Source organism: Engystomops pustulosus, chromosome 1 (genome assembly GCF_040894005.1).
Source record: "Engystomops pustulosus chromosome 1, aEngPut4.maternal, whole genome shotgun sequence".
NCBI classification, from domain to species: domain Eukaryota; kingdom Metazoa; phylum Chordata; class Amphibia; order Anura; family Leptodactylidae; genus Engystomops; species Engystomops pustulosus.
The window spans coordinates 236478766-236503394 of record NC_092411.1 but is presented as its reverse complement, the minus strand read 5'-3'; the positions used below and the strand labels follow the sequence as shown (position 1 = coordinate 236503394).

Here is a 24629-nt window from a genome sequence, read left to right as displayed (position 1 = left end):
ACATGGAATTTAATGCACTTTAAAGCGACAGCCTGTCCCTGTGCAGCTGCACCCTAGACATATCCATACTGCAGCAACCTGATGTAAGCATATACTGTACTACCGACAGCCTTATTTTTAGGGAGGCACTTTTTCTCGTACATTAAATAACGTTTTTTGAAGTATTGCTCGTACACTTTTTTGTGTGCCCCTTTTTAGGGTCTTTTCACGTTTCATGCATGAGGCTCATTGCCTTTTCTACGGCTCTTTACTTCCAACATTTATCAGTATGAACAAAAAAGATTAAAAAGAAAAACTGAACTTCATATCCTTAGTCCAGCATCCATTGCCTTCATCTAAATTATGTGGGCCCAAGTGCTGGTAGCACAAATCAATACACAACATATTTTCCTACCAAGCAAAACACTAATTTATGACTTGGCGTCTTCCGTTGCACTTCATAAATCTCAAGCGGCGGCCATTGGATATGAATGCTTTACATTTGCAGGTTTAGCAACCTTAAGTATAACCATATGAAGAGTGGAATGTCACATTGAAATGACTGGAGCAAAGTCCCGGGAGGAGAATAAGTAACCAGTGGCCTGACACTTCTTTGCATAGGAGGGGCATTTGTTGCATCACTTATCTAAGAATATTTTTTATTACAAAAAATACTTCATAACATTAGTGCTAACCTTTAACATTGCTATAGGGAGAGCACAGATAGTAAAATTAAGCAAGGTGAACAGTACGAATAATTCTTCACCCACAAAATAGGCGGGAGGAGTTTAGAAGTCCTTGATGTGCTTATGGAGGAGGGGGAAGGGGAGGTAATCATGAGTACAGTGTTCAGTAAACCCACGGCAAGGACTGCACTCCTCGACTATCCCAGTTACCATCCCTAATATAATACAGATAATGGGTTCCAAATACAGGCAGAGGACTTGAAAGTGCACCTAGCGAAAAGAGGTTACCCATCCCCCCTGATTTAAGAAGCATTCAATAGGGTGTTACAAAAAGAGAGAAATGCAATCTTGAAGCAGAGTTGCCTTTGACTTTTCAATATTGGCTAACGTTATTAGGACAGCCATAGATAAGGATTGGCACATATTACAAAATAACAAAGACTTAGGCCCATCAGTAAAGAAAAAAACGTTGATAGCTTTCAGGAGAGGCAGGACAATCAAAACCGAGTTAATGAGTAGCACGATGCAGAAGTAAGACCAAAAAAATTTGAGATTTTGTGGTCAATTCCTCAGGACCAAATTTTTTGAATTTGGAGACTAAAGGTCCGTATTAAGCAAATATTTACATACAATACTGAGTTTGTAGTATATTTAATAATGTGCTCCTGTAAGCGCTTCTACATTGGGACGACCATAAGAAACCTTTTTGTTTAGGGAGCACCAGAGATCAATTAGAACAGAAGAAGGGGTGACTAGGTTGATAGACCATGTAACACTTTCATAATGCAGACCCAGACATTTTGAGATTTTCAGCTATTGAAAATGTACAGCCCCTAAAGAATAGGGGTGACAGGCATTGGATTTTGAGGTCCAATGCTTTGGGGCCCCTTGGTTTAAATTACTGGATTGACATGAGTGTCTTTTTGTAAGGGCTATTCGTATACTGTACTGTAGGTAGACCCTTTACTTTGGGTTGGTCATAAATACCAGAATGGGACTGAGCTGAAAACACTGAAAGTTTTATTCCCAAGCCCAATGATAAGCAAAAAAACATATAATTGGAGGAGGTCTGACTGCTGAGAGTAGAATAACTCAGTTCCATTGAAACATAGACAAATCTGCTCTGATCAAATGCCTCCAAAAACAGGAGACTTTTCTAGTGACTGAGGGGGAGTCCTGTGTATAGGTGATAAATGTTTGTTTCAAACTGTTAAAGGGATAAATAGATAACAAGCTATATAAAGATTATCACCTCCTAACATTTCAAATAAAAACCATCCAGAATATTAACACCTTCAAAGTCAAAACAACATAAAATACACAAAGGTCAAAGAAGAGGTATAAAAACTGAGCTAATAAGTCAAACAGGTAAGCAGACATGATGTTCACACTGAAAAATAAAAACATGTCACAAACCGTACAGCTTGTTGTGTGAATTTATCCTGCTTACCGTTACTATAGAAATCAGAATACCAAGAAGAATTACAGGCTTTATAACTAAAAGGTCATTAAGAGGTGGCTGCAATCTTACAGAACATTATGCAATGCTAATCCCAAATTTCTGAGACTGCAAACAAATTATCATCATCTGAAAATACGGACAGGTGAATGGAGAATATCATATTTACACTGGTTGAATGCAAGGTTAAAGCGACTGGTATGGTTTGCTTTTTATTAGCTGGGAGTCATCATTTTCTTCGTCTTGTTTATGCCAGGTAACGTCTGGCGGCCTGTATAGATTTAGCAGCAGAAGATAGACAGACCTGTCACTTCTAATGTCTGCAACCCCCATGAAAATTCAATTCTGAGACTTTTCTTTTCTCTTAACACTACATTGTGCCATTGTTATTTCTTAGAAATGTTTTAGTAAATTTGGGTTATGTCTCTGCACCGTCTAACAATCCAGTCACTTGATAATTTACTCATATAATTCTTTTTTTTTAGAGTTCCTTTTTGTTGAAGTTTCTTATATTTACACATATAACATTGTATCATATCAAGTCATATAAGTTTTCCTCATAAGTTTTTCCACACAATGCTGAGGACTTTTCAAGATTTGTACTGTAACCCCACTTATGCCCCCTCCACTTCATGTGGGCAGGGAGGGGAGCAGAATGGGTTGTGCCGAGGTAAAGAGAGGGCCATGGGAGAGCACCTAGTGGGCCGCCACATTAGTTATAATCTGCGACAGTTCCTGATGAAGGTTATGGCCCAATACCAGAGAGATTGAACCCTCTAAGATTGAACCCAGTGCTACGTGTGGGGAGAACATCAAGTGCTGGGGCACAATGTCTGTATGAAAACACGCAACAGAATTGTTTTATGGCCAATCTATGTATTTACTAAAATACACATTAGCTAATTGCTAAACTAGTATTTAACTACGACAAAAGTTATAGCCTATCCAAAAAATTTTTTCTATGTTCACATGGCAACACTTCCTGCCTATTCTGTGTTGTTCACTATATCACTATTCAGATGAACGAATATATCGCTAAGAATGGCATAAAACAACAAAGTCATAATCAGCTCCCAACATACATTCCAAAGACTTGCGCCAGACAATTGCAGGAAGCTTGTAAAGTAACAAAATCTTAAAATTAAAGAATTTGTGTAAGGATTACAATCCCACAGCACAGAGATATACAATATCTGTAACTACAGAGAGAAAGATCAAATATTTCCCCTTATAGAAGGTGGTTCATCCAAGTTCATCTCTCTAATAATTACACCACGTTTTATTTCCGCTCATTCTCGACAGACCCGGTGACTCAATCTCGTGCAGTCAATTGCTTTGAATATTAGGAAGTTATTTTAGGAAGCCAAAACCACATTCGGCCAAAGTGCTTACATATATCCATATGTCTATGATGATTATTCCGTGTGATTGATGGTATTAGAGACACTGAAAACTGAGCATATATTAAAGTGGCAGGTTGTCTTATGCTCCATTTTTGTCCATTATTTCAAAACATCAGTAATGCAAAATGTACAGATTTATTAATGGTAACAACTAGCTTGTGGTAAAAGTTACATTGAACAAAACATTAAAGAGGACCTGTCACCCTGCATAAAACCTACTAAAGTAAGCAGCTCCCTAGCCCTACCCCAGATGTAGAAGTGTTAAATCACTGCAGTACATAGCACTCCAATGGCCAGACCAAGCTTACAGCGGTCCGGCATATTCATAAAGGGGCAGTCGGAGGCGCTCCCCTTTTCATAGCTTCTCTCCCAGACCGCCCCTACCACACCATGTGCCGGCGGTGACTGCCAGGCTTCATGCGGCACTCACCGCCTCCTCAGACAGCTGTAAGCTTGGTCCAGCATTCTGAGGGCTATGTACTGCAGTATGCGGTATGTTCCTATAAAGCTAGCAATTTAACACTGCTATTACTGGGGTAGGGCTAGGGAGCTGCTTACTTTGGTAAGCAGCTCCTAGAGGGATTATTTAAGGTGACAGGTCCTCTTTAAAATATCTGAATGCAAATTACAGAAATGTTTCTAATGATCTTTATTTACCAGGGCGTGTGGCTGAGACAAGGCAGGATCCACTAAGAGGCAGGGGGTAGAATCTTTTATTATTAACCCCCCCCTCCCTTTATGCACCTTATCTACTATTATTATACAATGATACTACAGGGGCAAGAGACAAATTTGGCTACAAAACATAATGATTTAATTTAAAAAAAACCTTTGAATGGTATATACTGTGTAACTATTCATCTCGAATATCTGTAAAACTCAGTCAATTATATGTATTAATGAGTTAAAACAAAAATAAATTTAAGATCAGGTCAAGTCATATTTTCAGCACCAATGGACTGACCACTTTGTAATGATTTATGGGCAGCTAAAATAAAATACACAGATTTTGACAAAATTATGGGGAACTTAATGCCAAAATTTGATCACAATAACAATAGGCAACCTGTCTTGCTAATATTGATGAGGTGTTGGGTTGGATTTTTATTGGATTTTATTATCTATCTATCTATCTATCCATCTATCTATCGATCCATCCATCCATCATACTTCTCACAATATACTAATATTCATTGCAGGATGAGGCAGTAGGATTTTCACAGCCCCAGTAACTGAATGGGATTTAATACATACAAGTTAACTTGCGGGAAAACCAATTTCAATCACTAGAGACTTTTCCCCCCTCTTTCTTACATGTTAAATATTTGTACTAAAGAGCATCCCACTCAAGGGAATGAGAAATGAAAATAGTGAATAAGCAATAAAACGTCAACGCTACTCGGATAAATGGAAAAATAAAAATCTGCACTGAAGAAATATCTCAGCTCGGCAAGATTACTTTATACAGAAAAGAGCAAAATTAACTTGAATATATTGGTTTAAAAAGATAAATGCCTATCCACTCTTCTTGGAATTCTTAAAGAATGAAAAATAATGTTCTTTCAGGACACCTTTTCTGACTTTATGTTTTGGGGGTGAGAGAAGGATGATGATTTAGAAAGCCTCACAGAGACAAAGCCCTATGAGATGAATGTTATAGTGTCATTTCAATGAAAACAAATAATTTATTATCCATGATCCTGGAAGGTGTATAAAGTCTACAAGGCTAAGAAGTCATAAAGTCTTGAGAGTCTTGCATATATGTAACCCTCATTAGCTAAAAAATAACAGTAAGAAATTATTCAGGCCATAAGTGCACCATGATGATTTATGATGTTGTAAGTGTTGTCCCAATGACCCATACAGTTTACGGTAGTTAAAGGGGTTGTCTAATATCAGCAAATAAATGAAATTGTTTGTATGATAAAAAGTGATACAATTTTCCAACATACATTTTCTGTATCAATTCCTCACTGCTTACTCTGCTTGCTCTCCTTCTATGCAAAGTTTAATTGTTTACTTCCCGTGGCTAAAAACGGGTCCCTGGTCATGTGATGTCACACAGATGCACATTAGTATAAGAGAGAGTTATCAGAGGTGTGTGATATTTACTGAGACGTGCACCTGTGTGATATCACATGACCAAGGACCGGGTTTTATCCACAGGAAGTAACAATGAAGCTTCCGATAGAAGGACAGCAAGCTGGATCTAGAAGACAGTGAGGAATTGATAAAGTAGATTATTGCATAACATTTCATTATACAAACAATATCACTTATTTGCTGAAAGTGGACAACCCCTTTAAGTTTAAATGTGATATACTTTACTATATATCCCCGTTAATATAAGGGGAGAAAAAGTAAATTATTTTGCAGGGGGAAATTGCTTTTAGACACATTTTATCCTGTAGTGGCTGTCATGCAGGAAATGTAATGTTACATGCAGCCATTCAACATGTCCCAAAATGCCTGTTCTATCAAAATATAAAAAAGATATATATATATGAAAAAGATAAATACATTCCCAGCCGCGAACACCATAACTGAAAATAGTGTCCAAATGTCCGTCACTTTTTGCCATTTTTATATCTATAAATATATATATATTTTTATTCTTTTTATTAAAATGTTATCATTACATTTATACATAAAGCAGTACATCATAGCATATAGAGAGTTACATCAAAACGTGTTTCTATATCATAAATCTATTTAGGTACTGTTTTTCATGACGCAACTACTTTATCCATAAATATTTTAATTAAAAATGGTCATATAGTTCCCAAATTGACTTCAATTAAAACACCAGCACCTACCGCAAAAACTAACACCTCACATAGCTATGTACACTGAAGTATGAAAAAGTTACTGGCCACAGAATTTGGCAAAATGGCAATTGTTTTGTACAATCTTTTTTTAATCTACTAAAACCTAGTAAAACTTACATAAGTTTGGTATCCCAGTTATCATAGAATAATGGCGAGGCGGGCCACTCAAATAAATCCCCAAAAACAAGGCCGCAAGAAAATGCAGCAAATATGATTGTCAATTTCACCGAAATCGGAATTTTCTTCCAGCATTACATTGCATAGAAAGTACAAAAACAAAATAACAGATAACAAGTCTCCACACATCTCTGTAAATAGAAAAATGTATAGCTAATTGAATGAGGGGAGTAAAAAGCAGATACGCAAAAACAAAAAAGAGCCAAGTCCTGATAGAGTTAAATATACAAGTAGATATGTCTTTGATTTGTGTTGTAATTGTTTTTCCAGGTATAATTTCTGGACTAATTAAGAAATCCAGCGTAAAACTGAGCTCCAGGTGTCAGACAATAGAAATCATAAGGTACCAGACTGTAATGATTGTCTATAAGTAACTGGATCCATCTGAAGACAATGTAGGTCTGAAATTCAGGAACCCAAAACAGGATATTCTGCCCCAGGACTTCCAAGATACAAGAATGACATTGAACCTAAATAGAATTTTACCAGCTCTTACACATTTATATATAGAATACTTACTCATTAAATATCAGGTCTGGAGCAAAATACAAGAATTGGCTATTTGCATGTTTATATGACCTCCAGCTCAAGGCAAACGACGACAGGCACATCCAGGAGTACTGTATTAAAGTAATTTGGTCCTCAAGCGGCAGGTTTCTAAATCCTAAAAAAAACACAAATTAATAGGAAATCATAAATTACACTAAATCAAAACATAATATAATATAACTTAATAAATAATTATCTAACCGCTTATATTATTACAGTCTTAAGCTACAATAATGTGGGTCAACTGTAGGGGCACTGCATATCATGGAGCTGCTCTAGAGACACTTAAAGTGTAACTCAGCTCTTAACAAAAATACATAAATCCATAGTGCAAATCATAATAGTAAATTTTGTATTATTTAAAGAAATATGTTCCTGCGTCCTTTTCTCTCCAACTTTCTCCCTTATTTACAGGAAATCTACCATCAAAATCAAGCATCGGTAGTCTCTTCAGAGAAATTAATCATGAAGGGAAATATGCTCTAAATATGGAATGAGTTAATCATTAGCCTCCTTATCTATTTGAAAGGTACAACGTCAGAAGGCTGTCTGGTGCACTGCTCACTGCAGGAGAAAGAGCAGAAAAAGACACAGAGAAGCTGCTTTACTTAATAAAGTATATTACAAAGTTCACTATTATATTGGTAATCTGCACTGAAGTAAAGAAAATTTGCTTTCAAGGTTTAGTTACTTTTTAACCATGTGTTGTAAACTGCAGCTTTACATGTAAAGGTTTAACCTGGGGGAAGTTTAGAAAAATAATTTGGCTGTGAAGCTTTTAGACATTATCCCATTTTGAGGACTAAATATTAGAACCTAACTGCTCTAGGTATGAGTAAACCAAAGAGGAGATTTATGTAAATGGCTGGAGAGGAACTGGTGGATCATCAGAAATGTATGAAGATGGCCTAAAACACCACGTAATGGAGGAAAAACAAAGCTAGTTCCACAATGCTCAGCAATTCCAAGCAGTAATGTTAAAGATTCTCATGTTGTGCAGGGAGAGGTGAATTAGTGTTTATATAATGTCTTCCCAGTTCTACCGCTGCTAAATGTGGAATATAGAGATGACTAAAGCAAACTAATAAAGCTCTCCCCTGCCTGGGTCTCACATAGCAGAGGGACACATTTCCTAAACACTTTATTATATAACAGGAAGAGACATCTTTTTAATCTCAATGTGACTAAAACACAAAAGCTCAATAGAAAGACACAGAGGAACATTATGAAGTTACTAAAAGAAAGAAAGAAGAAAGAAAACACCGATAGAAACAGCAAAACATTTTAAGCCTTTATAACTTTGCCCTATTGAAAAAAAACTAAACTTGTCAATTCTGCTTAATTTTAAGCACATTTTCTCAGTTCCATATACAGTATTTTTCAGACTATAAAGCGCACAGGAGTATAAGGCGCACCATCAATAAATGCCTGCCAAAACTTCTAGGTTTATATATAAGGCGCACGTTATGATTATAACGATGAATGACCAGCAGGTGGCAGACCTGTGCACAGTTCCAGGCAGCTGTTGTCTGTAAGTGCGGTTCATATATAAGGCGCACTGGACTATAAGGTGCACCTTTGATTTCTGAGAAAATCAGAGGATTTTTAGTGTGCCTTATAGTCCGAAAAATGCGGTATTTCAAAAAATTGGGGAAAAAATTGTACAATCATGAGGTCAGATGAGGCAGATTTCTTGTGGATTTCTATTGTAGTTTCTATAACAGACATTAGAGTACAGTACATGACTAGTGAACAGGCTTTCAGGACCTCATTCATATTTATCAAAAAGATCTGTGCATATTTCCCGGAAAAGCCCCAGAATGAATGCCATGAATTACATAGAATAAGACTAGAGATCTGCAAAAATCAAGTCTGCTTGAAAGAAACAAACAATTCATTGGTTCATTTACCTGGAATTACTTTTGCCCATTTCACCACTTGTATCATCTGCTTTCCGGCCAAACGGTTGAGGCTGGACAAGAGGTGCTCTGCTGTGTCTGGCAGAGCGCTGTCATATCCTGCATACACTATTTCAGGTTCAATGTTTTCAAGTATCACAGCTGCTGACAGGGAAAGTGCAGGGGATACAGCAGATATAATTGGAACAATTGTTGTGTTTGTGGAAACTGAAGTCTCTTTTGAGGTGGATGTGAATGTAGGTTCCTCTTTTGGACTCTGTGGAGGAGGCTGTGGATGTGGTGGAGGTTGCTGGTGTTCTTCATGGACTCCTTTTAATTTTCCTAATTTTTTTGACTTTCGAGCTAAAATGACAAGAACAAAAAGATAATGAGACTTTATGGTATAGTATTTAAAAAATGTATGTGAACTTACTGTAAAGGATTGGACAATTAATGCATAGTGTAGACGTAAAGACATTTATATAAACATTATACAATGTCCTTCTATAAAGAAGTCTTCAAATATCCAATATATCTTCAACTGGTTCTTGCGTCGGTTGCCCACAAGTGAGTTCGGTAAGAGAATCAGGAGAAACTAGCCCTGCATGCTGCACGATTTCCTGGATTGAACCTATCGTCACCGAAATGAACTCAACCTGTCTGTTTATGTCCTGAATTGTTTTTATGTTAGGAATCTGATTTTTACTGTTGCATAGCATATGATATATCGGTGATACAAGTGAATCACATTATCAATCATAAGGACTGACCTAGTATGACAAAAAATTACATTGGCAGATGAATGGACCAATAAGTGTGAACTCTATAGGACCCTAAATTGGTTTGCCTTTGGTATAATCCAACAAGCATTATGCAATTGACTCCCTGTTTTTCATCTTTTCACCCCCATGTGGGGGATGTGCATTTCACTTCAATATAGAAATAACAAAAAGACCTGGAGGACAAAATGTTATGAACACCAGGTAAAATTGCACAAAATATATACTCTAGCCTACACAACATAAGACAACCAGACAGACCTGAAACAGTCAAAAGGTGATCGACCACAATCAGAGGTCACCAACTGTAGGGGATGCATAACAAAGGGAAATACCACAAGTAAAATCAGGTCAACCAAAATACATCTGTAACAATCCGTAAAGTAACAAGCACAAATGGTTGTCCTTAAAAATCTAACTATCCTAATTCGCTGCAGTATACCCACTGTGCTGCCTTGGGAACACACAAGGTAAGTGATGAGATTGATGGTAAAAAGCAAATCACAAAGATTTAAGAACATAGTAAAACAATGTCTGACACATAAGTAACATAAAAGGTCAAAACGATCCAGGAAAAGACGAAACGATTACATGTAACAACGAAGGTCACCAAAATCCTTGGTAAGTCACATAGATTTAGGTACAAGCTAAAAGCCAGAACTGAGCAACAGGTAACAAGACAGATTGTAAAAATCTAATGCAAGTCACAGATCCAAGAATAGAATAAAACCAAGGAACAGAACAAATAAGAACACAAATACAAGGTAAGATCTCCAGACATAAGTCAGGACACACAACAGGTACAAGATCAGGTAACAAGAAAGCAAAACCTTGCACAGCCGTCTTCCTGAGGGAGAAGTTGATTGATAGAGGAGATTGAATAAGTTTTCTTAAATTTCCGAAAACCACAGAGTGCCCCTGCACCTTTGGCACAGCACAGACTGAAATTCTGACACAATACAACCAACCACTTCAACCAGTATCACTTTTCTTAGAAATTTCAGATGCACTTCCAAAATGTGTAATCTATGAGCAGAGCCAAAAGGTTCTAAGGGTTTTGTTTATTCCGGAAATTAGTATTAAACTGGGTCATATATTCCACCTGATTTCCTGTTTCCACATTAATTTCAGATATAAGTGTCTCATATACCAGGTACAATTCTATTTTTATACCATGTTCTGTTTTGTACATTTTGCCAGGTGATGTTGCCGGCAGATGATATGAAATATTTTTTAGGGGCAATGCACTAGCTGATACCCAATGCCATGACACTGGACCTCTAATAGTTGCAATTGATTTCTTTTATAATCTTTCTGTAAAAACTATAAAAATGAAATATGAGGGCATGCGACATATGGGCAGAGGCATCATTTTTTACCCAAAAGGCTGATGATATGGGGAATAAAGCTCAACTAGAACTCTGTATCCAATATACACTTTTTGTAATATATGTCCCAAAACTGATTGTAATAGAAACGGTTCATTTACAATGTAATACCAGAGAGACAATTTTATGGAAAGTTACATCTTATGTTAAAATACTGCAATATCAGCTCTGAGAAGAACAAATGCCATCACATTTTATTATTACTCGTGATGTGACCTCCTGACATTGCAAATAACATACGGTAGATTTCTGACTGGCAAAACTAGAGGAATATGATATGCCAATGCTGATATAGCTCATCTCCCATTCATAAGCCCAGTAAGGGAATGTTCCTCTGCATGGTACTGAATCGGCGCTACTCACATTTTTTGTTTTTTTCAGGGTAATTGATGGGGAAGAACGTTTAACTGAAAATGGTGTGTTTTCCACTAAATTTAGCTGTAAGTAATAAGCTAAAACTAGAAACTACAATGAAAAATGCAGAAATGGAACCAGTTGGGGCTCCGCCTCTACATCTTGCTGGATTCAGAAGTGAAGAAGGGGCAGGATGAGAGAAGCTTCGGGGCGGTGGACGTGCAGTAGGGGGCATTGTTGTTGCCATGGAGCTGGAACCCTGAGGTGGTCTACTAACACCCTCAAAGGACTTTGGCCTCATTTGCATATTTCTTAAGTAAACTTTTGACATGGAAGGAACAAATGGAAAAAAAAACAATGGTATGCGTGAGCATAGCCCTACATAACATAGCAGTTAGTCCAGGTAGTTTCATTGCGGTGACGGATTCCGTTTAACCAATACCAACACACAGGAAATGTGTGTGAATCTCAATTCTCTAGACACATACAAAGGTGTCACAGTGTATAATATACATATTAGTTTCTCAAACCTCTAAATCAAGCACATTGTGTTATATTCTACTAGATGAACAAGTGCTGTGATAGCTATAAAATATCTACACCTACATAACCTTGACAATCTAGTGTAGATATACGCTGTCCTCCATAGGGCTGTTTTAATTGATTTGAGATTTTTTAGAGGAAGTACATTGGTCGTCTACCTGGTAGGCAATCACAGACAATCATGTAAAACAGCTTAGTGGCATATTCTCATTTCTCCTGTGTGAAGCGCTATGTCTGCAGTTCTTTTCTCCACTGTGATTCTAATGGATTCAAATGAGTCGTCTTCTAAACTTTACGAGAGCTAAACGCTTATGACTACAGTATTTAGCAAATGGCAATTTCACTGGTCACTAAGTGAGATATTTCATGATGAACTTGTAAAAATTAACAAAGTGTATTAAGAAAGCTGGTGTACAGCATTAGTAAGAGACGTGGTGCCTTCCATATTAGTGGAAATCAAAGCCAATGACCGTCTGGAAATATGCTGCCGTGATCAGGAATATTCATGCTGCAGAGATGTCGCTCTATTTTACCTTTTAAGTCATTTTAAAGGCAAATGATTTTTGAAAATGCTCTTACTGCAATGTTCTTACTGTCTCTACCTGTAATGAAATAGGTCAGCGCTGTTCAACTACTATTTCCACTAGCAAGACCCTATTTCTTATCTAATTATATGGCGGCTAGACAAGGATGATGTGGGCTATGGTTACATCGAGTCACTGGTCTTTACACTTCTCTGTTAAAGGGATATTCTTTTTATATTTTATATCCAAAATGTTTTATTTTCTAATATTCTTTTCTATTCATTTTTATCCATATCGTTATAGCTCAATTATTTATGGGACTTATCTGGTCACTATCAGGTCACTCTACTTTAACAAGGCATGCACTCAGGACAGATATTCATCCACTAAGTGGAGATGGGTATTAGGTGTATATAGTAGTAAGAGTAAGGCTCGCATCACACTCGCAACGCATGCTGCTCGGATCGCACGGCCCGAACGCTGCACACCGGGACTGAACTGACATGCTGAGTTCCGTTCCGGTTTGCAGTGTTCGGGCCGTGGGATCTGAGCAGCATGCGGTGCGAGTTCATCGCATCACACTTGCAAGTGTAGAAGGGGCCTTAGAAGTTTGGCTACACGACTTAGCCCAAAAAGCAAGCATGCAACTTCCTTCAATCGTCTTTTGGACTTTTGTCCCTAGTACCAATAGTTGAGCACCGGATTTCATGCAAAACTGCAATGGAAGTTGTGCAAACCAAAATACACTTAATACATATTTTCTATACATTGTTACTCTCTGGGGGAGATCTATCAAGGCTTACAAGCCAGAAAACTTTAAAACTTTAAATAATCTCAATCCAAGTGGTAGTGGAGGGACGTGAAGAGGACTTTTCCAAGGCAGAAGAGTGGACCAGCATGCTAGATATAACTTTTGGCTGTTATCAGCAGCCGTCTGCTGAATATATCAGGAGGCCAGAACATGATGCGCCACCGTGCACCGATGCTTTTCAAATAGAATAACACTATTATTAAAATGACTGTGATCTTAAAAATGTTACCTTGGAGTCCAATAAATAATTGTGTGTGTAAGTTAGAATTCCATATTGAAGGTCAGGTAAGATGTTCTATGCTGGTTTATGAAAAGACCTTCTGCTTACGAGAACCACTGTCGTGTCATAGATGTCTCAATATTAGTATTTGTAAACGGAGGTCTACAACGTTGCCAAGGAACCAATTAACTATATAGACAAAGCAGATCCATCAGACTCCTGCTGTGTTCATCTGCTAATGTGTACAATGACTAAAATAACAGAAAGTCCTGGAACCAAATGAAAACATTTCCATTACTATAGAACGCATCACCATTAATGGAAAAGCAGAGCACTCCCACAGACGCACATACATTTACTTACCCATCCGCACATGAAAATGGCTCACAAGTACCTGAAATCATTCTTTATTTAGGTTAATACATGTTAAATGATTTTATTTGTTCATTTAGATGTTTTCCTTCCTTCCTTAGAGTAATGGAAGTATAATGGCTGCTAGTGAACACAAAAACACAGCAAATAGCTGTAAAGAACTGAAAGGAAAATGACAGGAATATTCTTTCTGTCGAATACCTGCCGGTCTGGAAAACTCAAAAGATAGCCTAGACCAAAATTCCTATGGTGATCTGGAATTTTCAGTCGTATGTGTCAGTAGAGTTACTTTGTGTCCTTGGAAGAGACGATATTGATCAAGCATTAAACACCAAACATGTTCAATATGAGCAGTCCAATGCTTAACTTTGCTTGTGGAGACACTGCAGTGGAGTGGAACTCTTGCTAACCGATTCTTCTACTGGGTCCAAACTTATGCTTCTTAACTTGCCTTAGCACCCCTGGGTCATTGTAATTGTGCACTATACACAACTATGCTTAGATTATTATTTTTTTAACAAATTATGACTGTTATTGATGTTAATATTAGACAACTCCACACATAAATGTATATATTTTTTTGTGTGTAGGTCCATATTTAGAAACTCGAGGTACACACTCACAAGTCCAGGGGCACATTCAGACGGACATGGACCCTGGGCCCACCACATGCCAATTTTTTTAATGGTTTGACATTTACTACTTACATATTTAACAAGAACCAAGCTACTTGGGAAAGAAGGGGATGTCCTTCCTATTGTCTTTCAGTTCTGCATTTATGGATCTTTGGAATACCTTAGAGCCTTAAAGTGCAATTGTATGTATTAGGATTCCAAGGTTGAAGGTCCCTCTCTTTATTATATTTACAGGGCAGTATCACACTTGGTGGGTGGTGCATGTGGCTACGGACACCCTGGTAGTATTGCGCATAGGCTGCTACCCAAACCACCCATTTTCTAATTCACTACTGCACAAGCGAGAGCAAGCTGCATCATATAAACCTCAAAGACAGTACTACCACCAGTGGAAAGTAGAGAGTTATTCCAAGATTTCTTGACCAAAATATTGGATTGTATTGCATTCCCAACATGTATCTCCTGTGTATCAACAAACAAACCTAGCTTCAATATAAGAGACTTTATATTGATGTTCATCTTTCTCAATCCAAATGGATTTGTAACAAATAAAGAAGAATAGTGGAAGTTTGCCTGAAAATTACTCATTTTATTGTATATCCAGCACTAGAACTATAGCTGATATGACCTTAGCAAATACTTTTATTTATACAATTTGCGGAGAAATTTTGTAGCTACTAACAGCTTACAATATTCCATGGTGTGGGTAGGTATCAACACCAAAATAATTGACATTTATTATGTATAAGCCATAAACCAAGCCTTAAACGCCGATATCAGATCTTCATATAGTTCATTGCAATTTCAGGCTATTTATAACCTGCTAAAAAAAGTTTCTTTGCTTCTGCTATGGACCATTAGTTGCCAGCCGCTACCAGCCCATAAAAGAATACCTCATTTTTTAACAAACATGACATAATATTAAAAAATTTAAAAGTCTAGCAATTGGAGTAATGAATGGTAATAAAAAACTGAACAATGCTGTAGTACTGTATTATATTTAAAAACAAAAACTAATAATATATTTTTTAACCATCACCATTAACCTAAAAATAAAAGTTTGCTTCCATTGTGTATCAGCACAATCTTCTTTTGTGACAGATGGAATTATCTCCTTGGGCTACGCCTGGTTGATTTCACAGGACAGACCATATGGTGTCTATCCCTCAGTCTTGTACACAGAGCCAGGCATTTGGGAGAGAGTTCTAGGAGTTTAGCAAATCAGCCAGCCACAGTTTTTGTGTAAATATACATTATAATTTCCCTTACTGTAGCGTGGTTATTATAAGAAAAATACTACGACGGGTTCTTTCACGCTTATGGACAGGTTCCTCTCAATGTTAAAGCTCACATGTGTATTTAATCTGTTAGTCGGAATTTGTGATACTATTGCTCAATTGTAAAAAAAATGGTTACAGAGGAACTTACCGGTATCCATAGCGCTGTAACTTGCTTAGACCTATCTACTTAGCCATCTATCAAAAGGTAAATCAACAAGGGCATTGTGGCTGTATGTATGGTGTAATGTAGATAATTCTTAGAAGGAAATGGACTTGTACAGCTCACCAAACAGCCTTCAGACTGCAGCTGATTGGAAAATCTTCTGATGCACTGATTCGTTGCTGCCTAGGCTGCAGCCACAAAATTTTGCTTGAAAAAACGGAGAAGGATCCCAGCACTGCAATTTAAAAAATCTTAATTTATTTACTGTAGGCTTTGACCAAGGGCACACAATTTAAGTTGCCCGAAATGAGTCAGCCAGTATGGATGACAATACCAACTTTTTTGTTTTTTAATATGTATTAAATGAATCAAGAATTTTTAATTGTGGTGCTAGGATCCTTTTAGTTTTTTCAAGCATGAATGGGGTAAGCCTGACTCTCTCATAGGGGGCATGTGTGGTCGAACTCCTGGGGACATGGTGACTGGTATGTGGGTAGCTGTCTCTTTCATTTAAGATACTTGTAGCTTGAACTAATGTATTCAGAGAAAAATTCGAGTGTGAGTTATAAGAGTAAATAATTGTTTCTGCAGCTGAATACTTCTTCATTCAGCCCTTTCACCTTGCACAGTGGTTTCCCCTGGTCTCTATATGAATACAATTAAGAAGTACAGATGTACAGCAAATTACAGTTAACTAAATGAATAAAGGGTTGAAGCAAATATTAAAGGGAAACCACTCAAGATTATCTCCAGTATGTGCATCATCAAGCAATGATCTTTCTTGTGGTGGCACTAAACATGGTTACTCAAAAGGCAGCTGAGAACCTTAGATTGCCATATGCAAAGTTTACCAGGGTTAACTGCAATCCCCTTATTGGATCCCTCATATTGTACTTTTGTGTCACTTGACCCATTAGCAGCCACTTTCGGAACTTTTGCTGATGTCTTGTTTCCTGCTGCACTTCCAAGAAGTCATGAGGTGGACTAATATATGTCACTGCTTGGAGGGATGTCCGGATGTCCTTGGCACACCCCATATGCAAATTTACACATTTGCAAAGTACAATATGGGTGACCCAATTATTTAACCAATCTGATGATGATGAGAAACTCATGATACCAACTGTGTGACTTTTCCTTCATGGTTTTGTATCATTACCCTTGTGTATATATGCACGCACTGCATAACTGATCCCCTCCGATCCACTCCTTACCCCACCCTCCTCCTTCAATGATTTGTTTACCACTTTATTTGGTGACATTTCAATAACATTAGTTAAAGACATGGTTAAAATAAATGGGTTGGGGTGAAATGTGGCCCAAATAAGAGGTTGGTCTACTCAAAGAGGAGGTCTTTTGAAGAGCTATCATTGTATTCCATAACTTAAAATTGTGGAAAAGGGAAGAATGTATTTACCGACAGTTGAAATTTAAACTTTATATGTAGTCTATAATCCATTCAGACAGATCATATCAATGGGACTATAGATTAAAAATTAAGAAAAAAATTTTTGGTGGAAAACCGCTCCTGCCTTGATAGGTGAAATATAGTAATGGAATCAACCTGAAAAAAAACTAAATATAATAAGCCTGCCAAGGATGATCACAGGATGTAATTGTTATTTGATTGAGTAATATTTATTGCCAAAATTAATTTAGAGATTAAAATACAGTATAGAAAGTAACTGCACATTCTGCAATAACACAAGGACTAACACTACTGATTACAATAGGAAACAGTCACCGCAATCACCAATTACAACTTGCTAATTGAGTTTGTATGTTCCTTGAAAAAATGCTTTAGATGTTCTTTCTTTCGAAGATTCGCCTCTGAACATTTGCTGAAACACATTTAACTTTCCAAAACTTAAAACTGCACAACACAGCAAAGTACACTGTAAAATAAATTATCCTAATTTAATTAGATCCACTGAGGTATTCATCTCAACTTTATGTTATTTATTTATTATATGTAGGAATTCCTGTTTAATAAGCCTAAAAAAGCCACAGATCGCATGGAAGACAGGAAAAAGTACATATAAAAAATACTGTAAGAAAGTCTTCTTTCATACTAATGTAGTCCATGAATTCATCTTACTCAGCCCTGGTTGGAAAGGGCATTTAAGGTGACCTCCTACAAGATAATAAGGGATATTATATTAAAGCAGGAACGGGGAAAACGTATTTCAAGTTTCTGCCTCATTAATAAAATAGACAGTTTCATGACTGTGGCTGAATCACTGATCCACTTCTATGTATTGTACAAAGATCATTCAAGGCATGCCAACACTACCGTTTCAATTGTTGCATAACTTAAATGAAGTCCCAAGCAAGAAGACAGTAGAGTATTCAATGCGCCTTGTGATTGTACTATACATACATTTGTTGGCTTTGTCAGAAGTTGCTATTAAATAGATTTTCTTTGTTTGGGGGTCATGTATATGTTACTGTTTTCATGAAACCTATTGTCCTAAAAGGGGAAATCCCTTTCAGGAAAAGAAAGCCAAACTAGAAAATAGTACCAATGTAGAAAATTTTATTCCATACAATACATTAAAAATTATTTAAAAACATCAGGGTGACAGCAGAGGAGGAAAACAGGGCATCACCGGACAGGATATGGAGGATAGTGGATACATAGATGGAGAGGTATAGACTGAACTTGAGTATGGGCAGTCGGTATAGTAATGTCACATACAAAGTAAGGTACAAGTGTCCAATCAACCAAATTGCCAACACAAAGCTACAAAATTATGCAAGTCTTACCCTAGTGTTGAAAGTCACACTCCACTGTCCGGTATGGCACCTTCCCGATGCGCGTTTCGGCTCGATTGAGCCTTCGCCTGGGGGTCAGTGGGGGACACTTGTACCTTACTTTGTATGTGACATTACTATACCGACTGCCCATACTCAAGTTCAGTCTATACCCCTCCATCTATGTATCCACTATCCTCCATATCCTGTCCGGTGATGCCCTGTTTTCCTCCTCTGCTGTCACCCTGATGTTTTTAAATAATTTTTAATGTATTGTATGCAATAAAATTTTCTGCATTGGTACTATTTTCTAGTTTGGCTTTCTTTTCCTGAAAGGGATTTCCCCTTTTAGGACAATAGGTTTCATGTATAGATATCTAGCCATACTCTTAGGTGCAACATCTATGGATCCACACTAGTGTTAAATAATATTGCAATGATCCTAGCTTCCCTGTTCTAATATTGTGTCTTTTATGTTACTGTTTTCAGTCCGTTTTTTTCATGGATAGGCACTAACCCTTTCAAGTTTAAGAGGCACTAAGCACCATTTTTTTTAACAAATAAGTGTTCCCATTCCTCTGTTTTATTTATACCATTTTTATCCTTTTTCACTGACTTTGCCCATCGATCTTGCCCATTTACAGTATCCGTGGAAAATGCATAACAAATGGACAAAAAGTCAACATTAAATATTGACACATAGATGTAACACTGATGTTTTAAAACAGAGGTGTGCACGAGCGCTTAGGGAAAGACATTACACATACAGTAAAAGTATCTTGGATAGCTGGAAGGGCTAAAACACACAGCCGTGATAGGTCACGGAATCACAGACCACGTTGTGTCTTTTTTTTTTTTTTTTCTCTGTGCATTATAGCGATTTATAAAATGCATGGAGTCCTTTCATCCCTGCTACGTATGAAACATGACATTGCACAGTGATCACAGATCCAGCTCTAACTGGGCAATATATGTGGACAAAGTGAAAGCTTTGTTGTACAGTAGAGTAGGTAGCATAGATATCATAGTCATGCCAAGAAGATTAGTGGTTACTATAAATATGTTCCTTGTGGTTATTTTTAGCATTTTATTATATACACACATTATAAGGGTTGTGAAACTCCACCTAGTAAGACATGTGTCTAGGCTGATGTACTGACAGACAGTACAGTGTTAAATGCACATGTCAGCTGGAAAAAATTATAGGCGTATATATTTATACATATATATAAAATAATAATTTATCAAAATATAAAGCAAAACTTGTAAAAGCCTTAGCTGCCTTTTATGACCAATAACACCTTTTCCATACACGTAGTGGGGCATATAAACAGGCCCATAAGAACTGATAAGTTTAGGAAAAATCCTATAAAATACAGGCAGTCCCCGGGCAATACACCTTATAGCTGATCATCGTGGCCTGAGACTAAAGTATAGCATCCAGAGAGATTCACCAGAGGTCACAGTGGTCAGAGGTCCGTCTGTAACTAGGGGCCGCCTGTAAGTCTGGTGTCCTTAGGTTAGGGACCTCCTAAAATGAAAACCACCACTTCACCTCAGGTATATTACCAGCTCAAAAGTCCTTGATGAACAAAGCACATTCACCCCATCTCAACATGGAAAAAAGTAACTACTGGAAAGGAAAGGAATGAGCTTGCTGAATCATGAGGAACAAATGCAAAATTTCTGGCTACAAGTGCAAAACATATGAAATTGCAGATATACACACCATGTCACCAAGTATTGATGTTCACAATGTCATAAGGCACACAACATTGCTGGTCCCCATTAATAGTATACTGAATAATAGTGCTACATACCCTGACTACTTAAAGGGAGCCTTACTTCCCCACTCCCCTCCCCCCATTGTGTCTTTGTTGAAAAATGCAGTGCAGAGGTCCCAGCTCAAAGCTGCCTCCTTAAACCAGTAAAATTGTTCCCTAAACTTTTTCTGCATTTGTCTATGCTAGCTCTGCCCACGGGTGCATGGCTCTGCAACCACCACTTGGCTCATCCCTATCACAGGGTGCATGAAATGGTGAGAAGATCTACAGTGCTCACTGCTAAATACACCATGCAGTGAGAAGGACTGCATTAGGGTAAGGACAGGAAATAGACAGGGAGAGGACTTCCTATCTTCTCAGGCTGGGATGTGAAGAGACACAGAGCTGTCAATCAAGAGAAGGGGGCGTGGTTCACTGGCAGCCAGGAGAAAACATGACTCTTCTATTCAGAATATGAATCATGTCTACTCATTTGCAGATCACAAAAACAGCTGTAATAAAGGTACAGTGCCTCAGTGGCAGATGATTTTAGGTGATGTGGGGAGGACTTTTAACCCTTTACCAGCAGATATTACTGGTGTGAGATATACAATTTTAGTGACAGGTGTTCTTTAAACAAATGTGACCACATTGACAAAACACATTAGTAATTTTTTGATTCTTTTAGATGTAAGCCCAATCTTAAACCCACTTCCCAGGGACTTCTCTGGCATTACCCTTGGTTAGAACCTTTTTATTTTAATCAATATTTATGAATACATATATATAATTACAAATTACATTCATTAAAAATAAAAAAAAGAAAACTGCAAAGTTACAAATCAAACAAAATTCATCACATAACATAGTTACATCAATTCTTCCTACGACATTCAATCATATTACAATAACATTTTCCCTCTTTATACTTTTCCCCCTCCCACCCTTGGCGGTTGATGACTGACCCCAAATAAAAGAAAAAATCAACAATAAGAACAATAGAACCTTGAACAATCGATCTCTTAATGTGGGTCCAGAGCCATATAGAAACTATGTAAACTATTGCTGTTTCCATGTAAAAAATTAGACAAAGGAAAGTAATGTAAATATTCCCAAATCATTGTGCAGCCCACATTATCCATATCATTCTAATGGCAAAAAAGTCAAAGAATCTGCAGGGCATATACACAAATACCCTCATGTACATATAAGCCTTCCAAAGATCTCCGACAATATCATAAGATTCTCCCGTCCACAGTCCAGCTCACTTCACGTTTCAGGAGTAAGTTGGCAGGCTTCTAAGCATTTACAGTATGTTTTTCTCATCCAGTCTTTGCAGTCAGAGCACAGGAATGGAGAAGACACGTTGGCTATAAAAGATAACAGATCTGTGGCTTGCAAGTCACTGCCAACAATCCAGGACGGTCTAACCATAGCCCGGACACTGGCAAAGGGTTGGATAGTTCCTTCTCCACATGAAAGAGACCAATAAACCACGCATTGTTCCCAAACCACATTGTGGCCACCATGGGTACATGAAATATGAATTTACAAATTGAAAAATTGTTTATCATCACAATACTAAAACATGCCTTTACATGGTATTACACTTCCAACACCAGATACACAGCGTAATAAAACCATTAGGATTGTCCTACTCGTCTATATTTCACTCGTGATATAATGTGAAAACTGATCATTTCTGGGAAGCAAAAGCACATAAATAATTTGTAAAACTTCCAAAATTGTAATCATTCTCCAGCTTATAATCTCACTATAAATACTTGTTACCAATCATTAGTAAATTTGACAATTACAGAAGAACTTTTAAGGACATGGATCACTTAGTTATGAGAATTAATTATTATCAAATAGCAACAGACATTTATTTAATCATGGTCACAGCGTGAGTCAACCGCAAAGTATAGTACTTCATCAAGCAAAACTAAAAATAATAAAATGTTACACTGTTATTAAAGCTAATGAAAGGCGCCGTCTATTTCTATAGACTTTATAGGAGCAATGCAGAGTAAGTTTGCATATGGGCATACACTAAATAGAAATGCACAGAGAAGACATCACAAGGTATCAGATGGTTCAGGTTCTGATGGATAACACAACAAAAAGGTGTAGCAAATATTGATGGTTTATCATCAAACTAAATCACATCTAATAGCTTAAAGGGAACCTGTCACCACATTTTTCACAAATACAGGTAGTGACAGGTTCTCATAGAAACCTAGTAACTAACTGACACCTTTCTTTTAGCTAAAAATTGTTACTCTGAGATTCCAACTTTATAGTTGTACCTGGTATCTAAGCATTGCTACAGCATACTATCTCTGTATGTAGCTGTAATGTCATATGACCAGGGTGACATCATCGCAGGTCCTATAGCTTTTGCAGCATTAGAAAACTGTACACCAAGCATATTTCTCATGAAATCACAGCATATTGCATCACATGAAGTCACAGTAGCCAGTATAGAGAGGAGTTGAAGTTCATGGAGGCTGTTGTGATTGTTTTATGTGGTCACATATGTATATTGGGCACAGTTTGGAGGAAAGCACAAGAGCAACAAGCTTCCCTATTCATTTGAGGGTACAACGACCCCTGTTACAGTGATCCATGGGGTCCCACCACTGGGACTCCACAGCAAGTTAACCCCTATCCAATGGAGAACTTATAGTGACTGGACAACCCCTTTAAATGTGGAGACAAAAGGGGTTGAGAAGGATATATTGATCTCCTTTGGTTTTTTCTGGTCACATGTATTATAGGATGGTTATTAATTCATATGCAAAGTAAAATATAAATGTCTTGTTTGGCGTGATAAAGATCAGCTACGTTTCTGACATTTTTACTGGAGGTGTCTTTGTCGCATGCTGAAATAGCTATGAGTCAGCAGGACACATCTAAGAATGAAGAAGGGAAACATATAAAGTACTTCTCATCTCTATAGGACTAGTAACTGATGCCAAGTAAACTTAAAGGTCACCAATTCAGAGGGTGCAGGAAAAGGTTACAGTCCAGAGCGCACTGAGAGCACAAAATACCACGTTAAGACTAAAAATAAAGGAAGCTGGGTCATGTATCAATTTGTATGATATAAAATTAGAATATATGTAAAAACACACAAAACACCTATAACTTTTACTAATAAAACTCCTGTGGTAAAACCATTAAAAGAGGGTCCATGAGTTACCATGTCCTATCCCAGTAACTTCTGGTATTCTTCATGACCTGTTTTAAATATTAAGTATTTTCTTGTTCCCTTGTAATTTCACCTGGAAGTGTAGAATTAAAAGCAACCTATTTAAGGCACTTAAGTAGTACAGGATCTTGTGTATCTGTTGTTAAGTTTCCCAAATCACCACACAACACACAGTCTGTGAGTGTGTTAACATTTACATTTACCTAGAATATGATATCATTGGACCAATCTCTGATCCTCCTGACACCTGCGTGTTGCCTGAATAAAGCTAGTGTATTACACGCTGGCTTCATTGTGCATGCACCTAACCAACAGCACATGCACAATGAAGCGGTGGTGTACTATGCTATCAGTGCATAGGTGCAGAGACCTCGAGACAGGGTCAGCTCCGGGTTTCAATATGCCTCTGGGCGACAGAGCCTTAGTGGGCCATTTTGCAGTGAACTTGTGCAGCATTAAATATTCTGAAAAAACAGTCTCCTGTTCCCTAAAATATTCCTTAATTTATCATACCAAATAGCCCCCTCATGGTTATTTTATTTAAGCCCCCCTGAAACATTATGGATTCTTAAGATACAATCCCACTCAGCCCCATGGATGCCTTATGTGGGGGGCCCCCAGTAGCTCTGGGCCCCGTCACTTGCAGGCTCTGCCTCCAGACCAACTTGAACACAGATAATACTGAGCGATTTTGGACTCCACCCAATGGTCCTAATGGACTATTTTAGTGTCTGAAATGACTGTAACAGTTCCACTTGTCAACTGGGCATGTGCCTTCAAATTATAGGCATGTTTTATTCATAGAGTTCAGGTGATAATAGATGAGTATTACAACGCAAAGCTCTAACAA

General features: G+C 37.5%; 1 protein-coding gene across 3 annotated transcripts in view; it reads right to left on the bottom strand.

The window, feature by feature from the left end:
* The window catches only part of NR3C2 (nuclear receptor subfamily 3 group C member 2), a 237031-nt gene that overhangs the window by 26359 nt on the left and 186043 nt on the right, over positions 1-24629 (bottom strand). For all 3 annotated transcript variants that reach the window (XM_072121586.1, XM_072121578.1, XM_072121593.1), the window contains 2 exons: positions 8992-9342; positions 7052-7196 (listed from right to left, as the gene is read on the bottom strand). In XM_072121586.1, coding sequence (XP_071977687.1) covers positions 7052-7196; positions 8992-9342 — 496 coding nt within the window. The remainder of the gene's footprint in view (positions 1-7051; positions 7197-8991; positions 9343-24629) is intronic.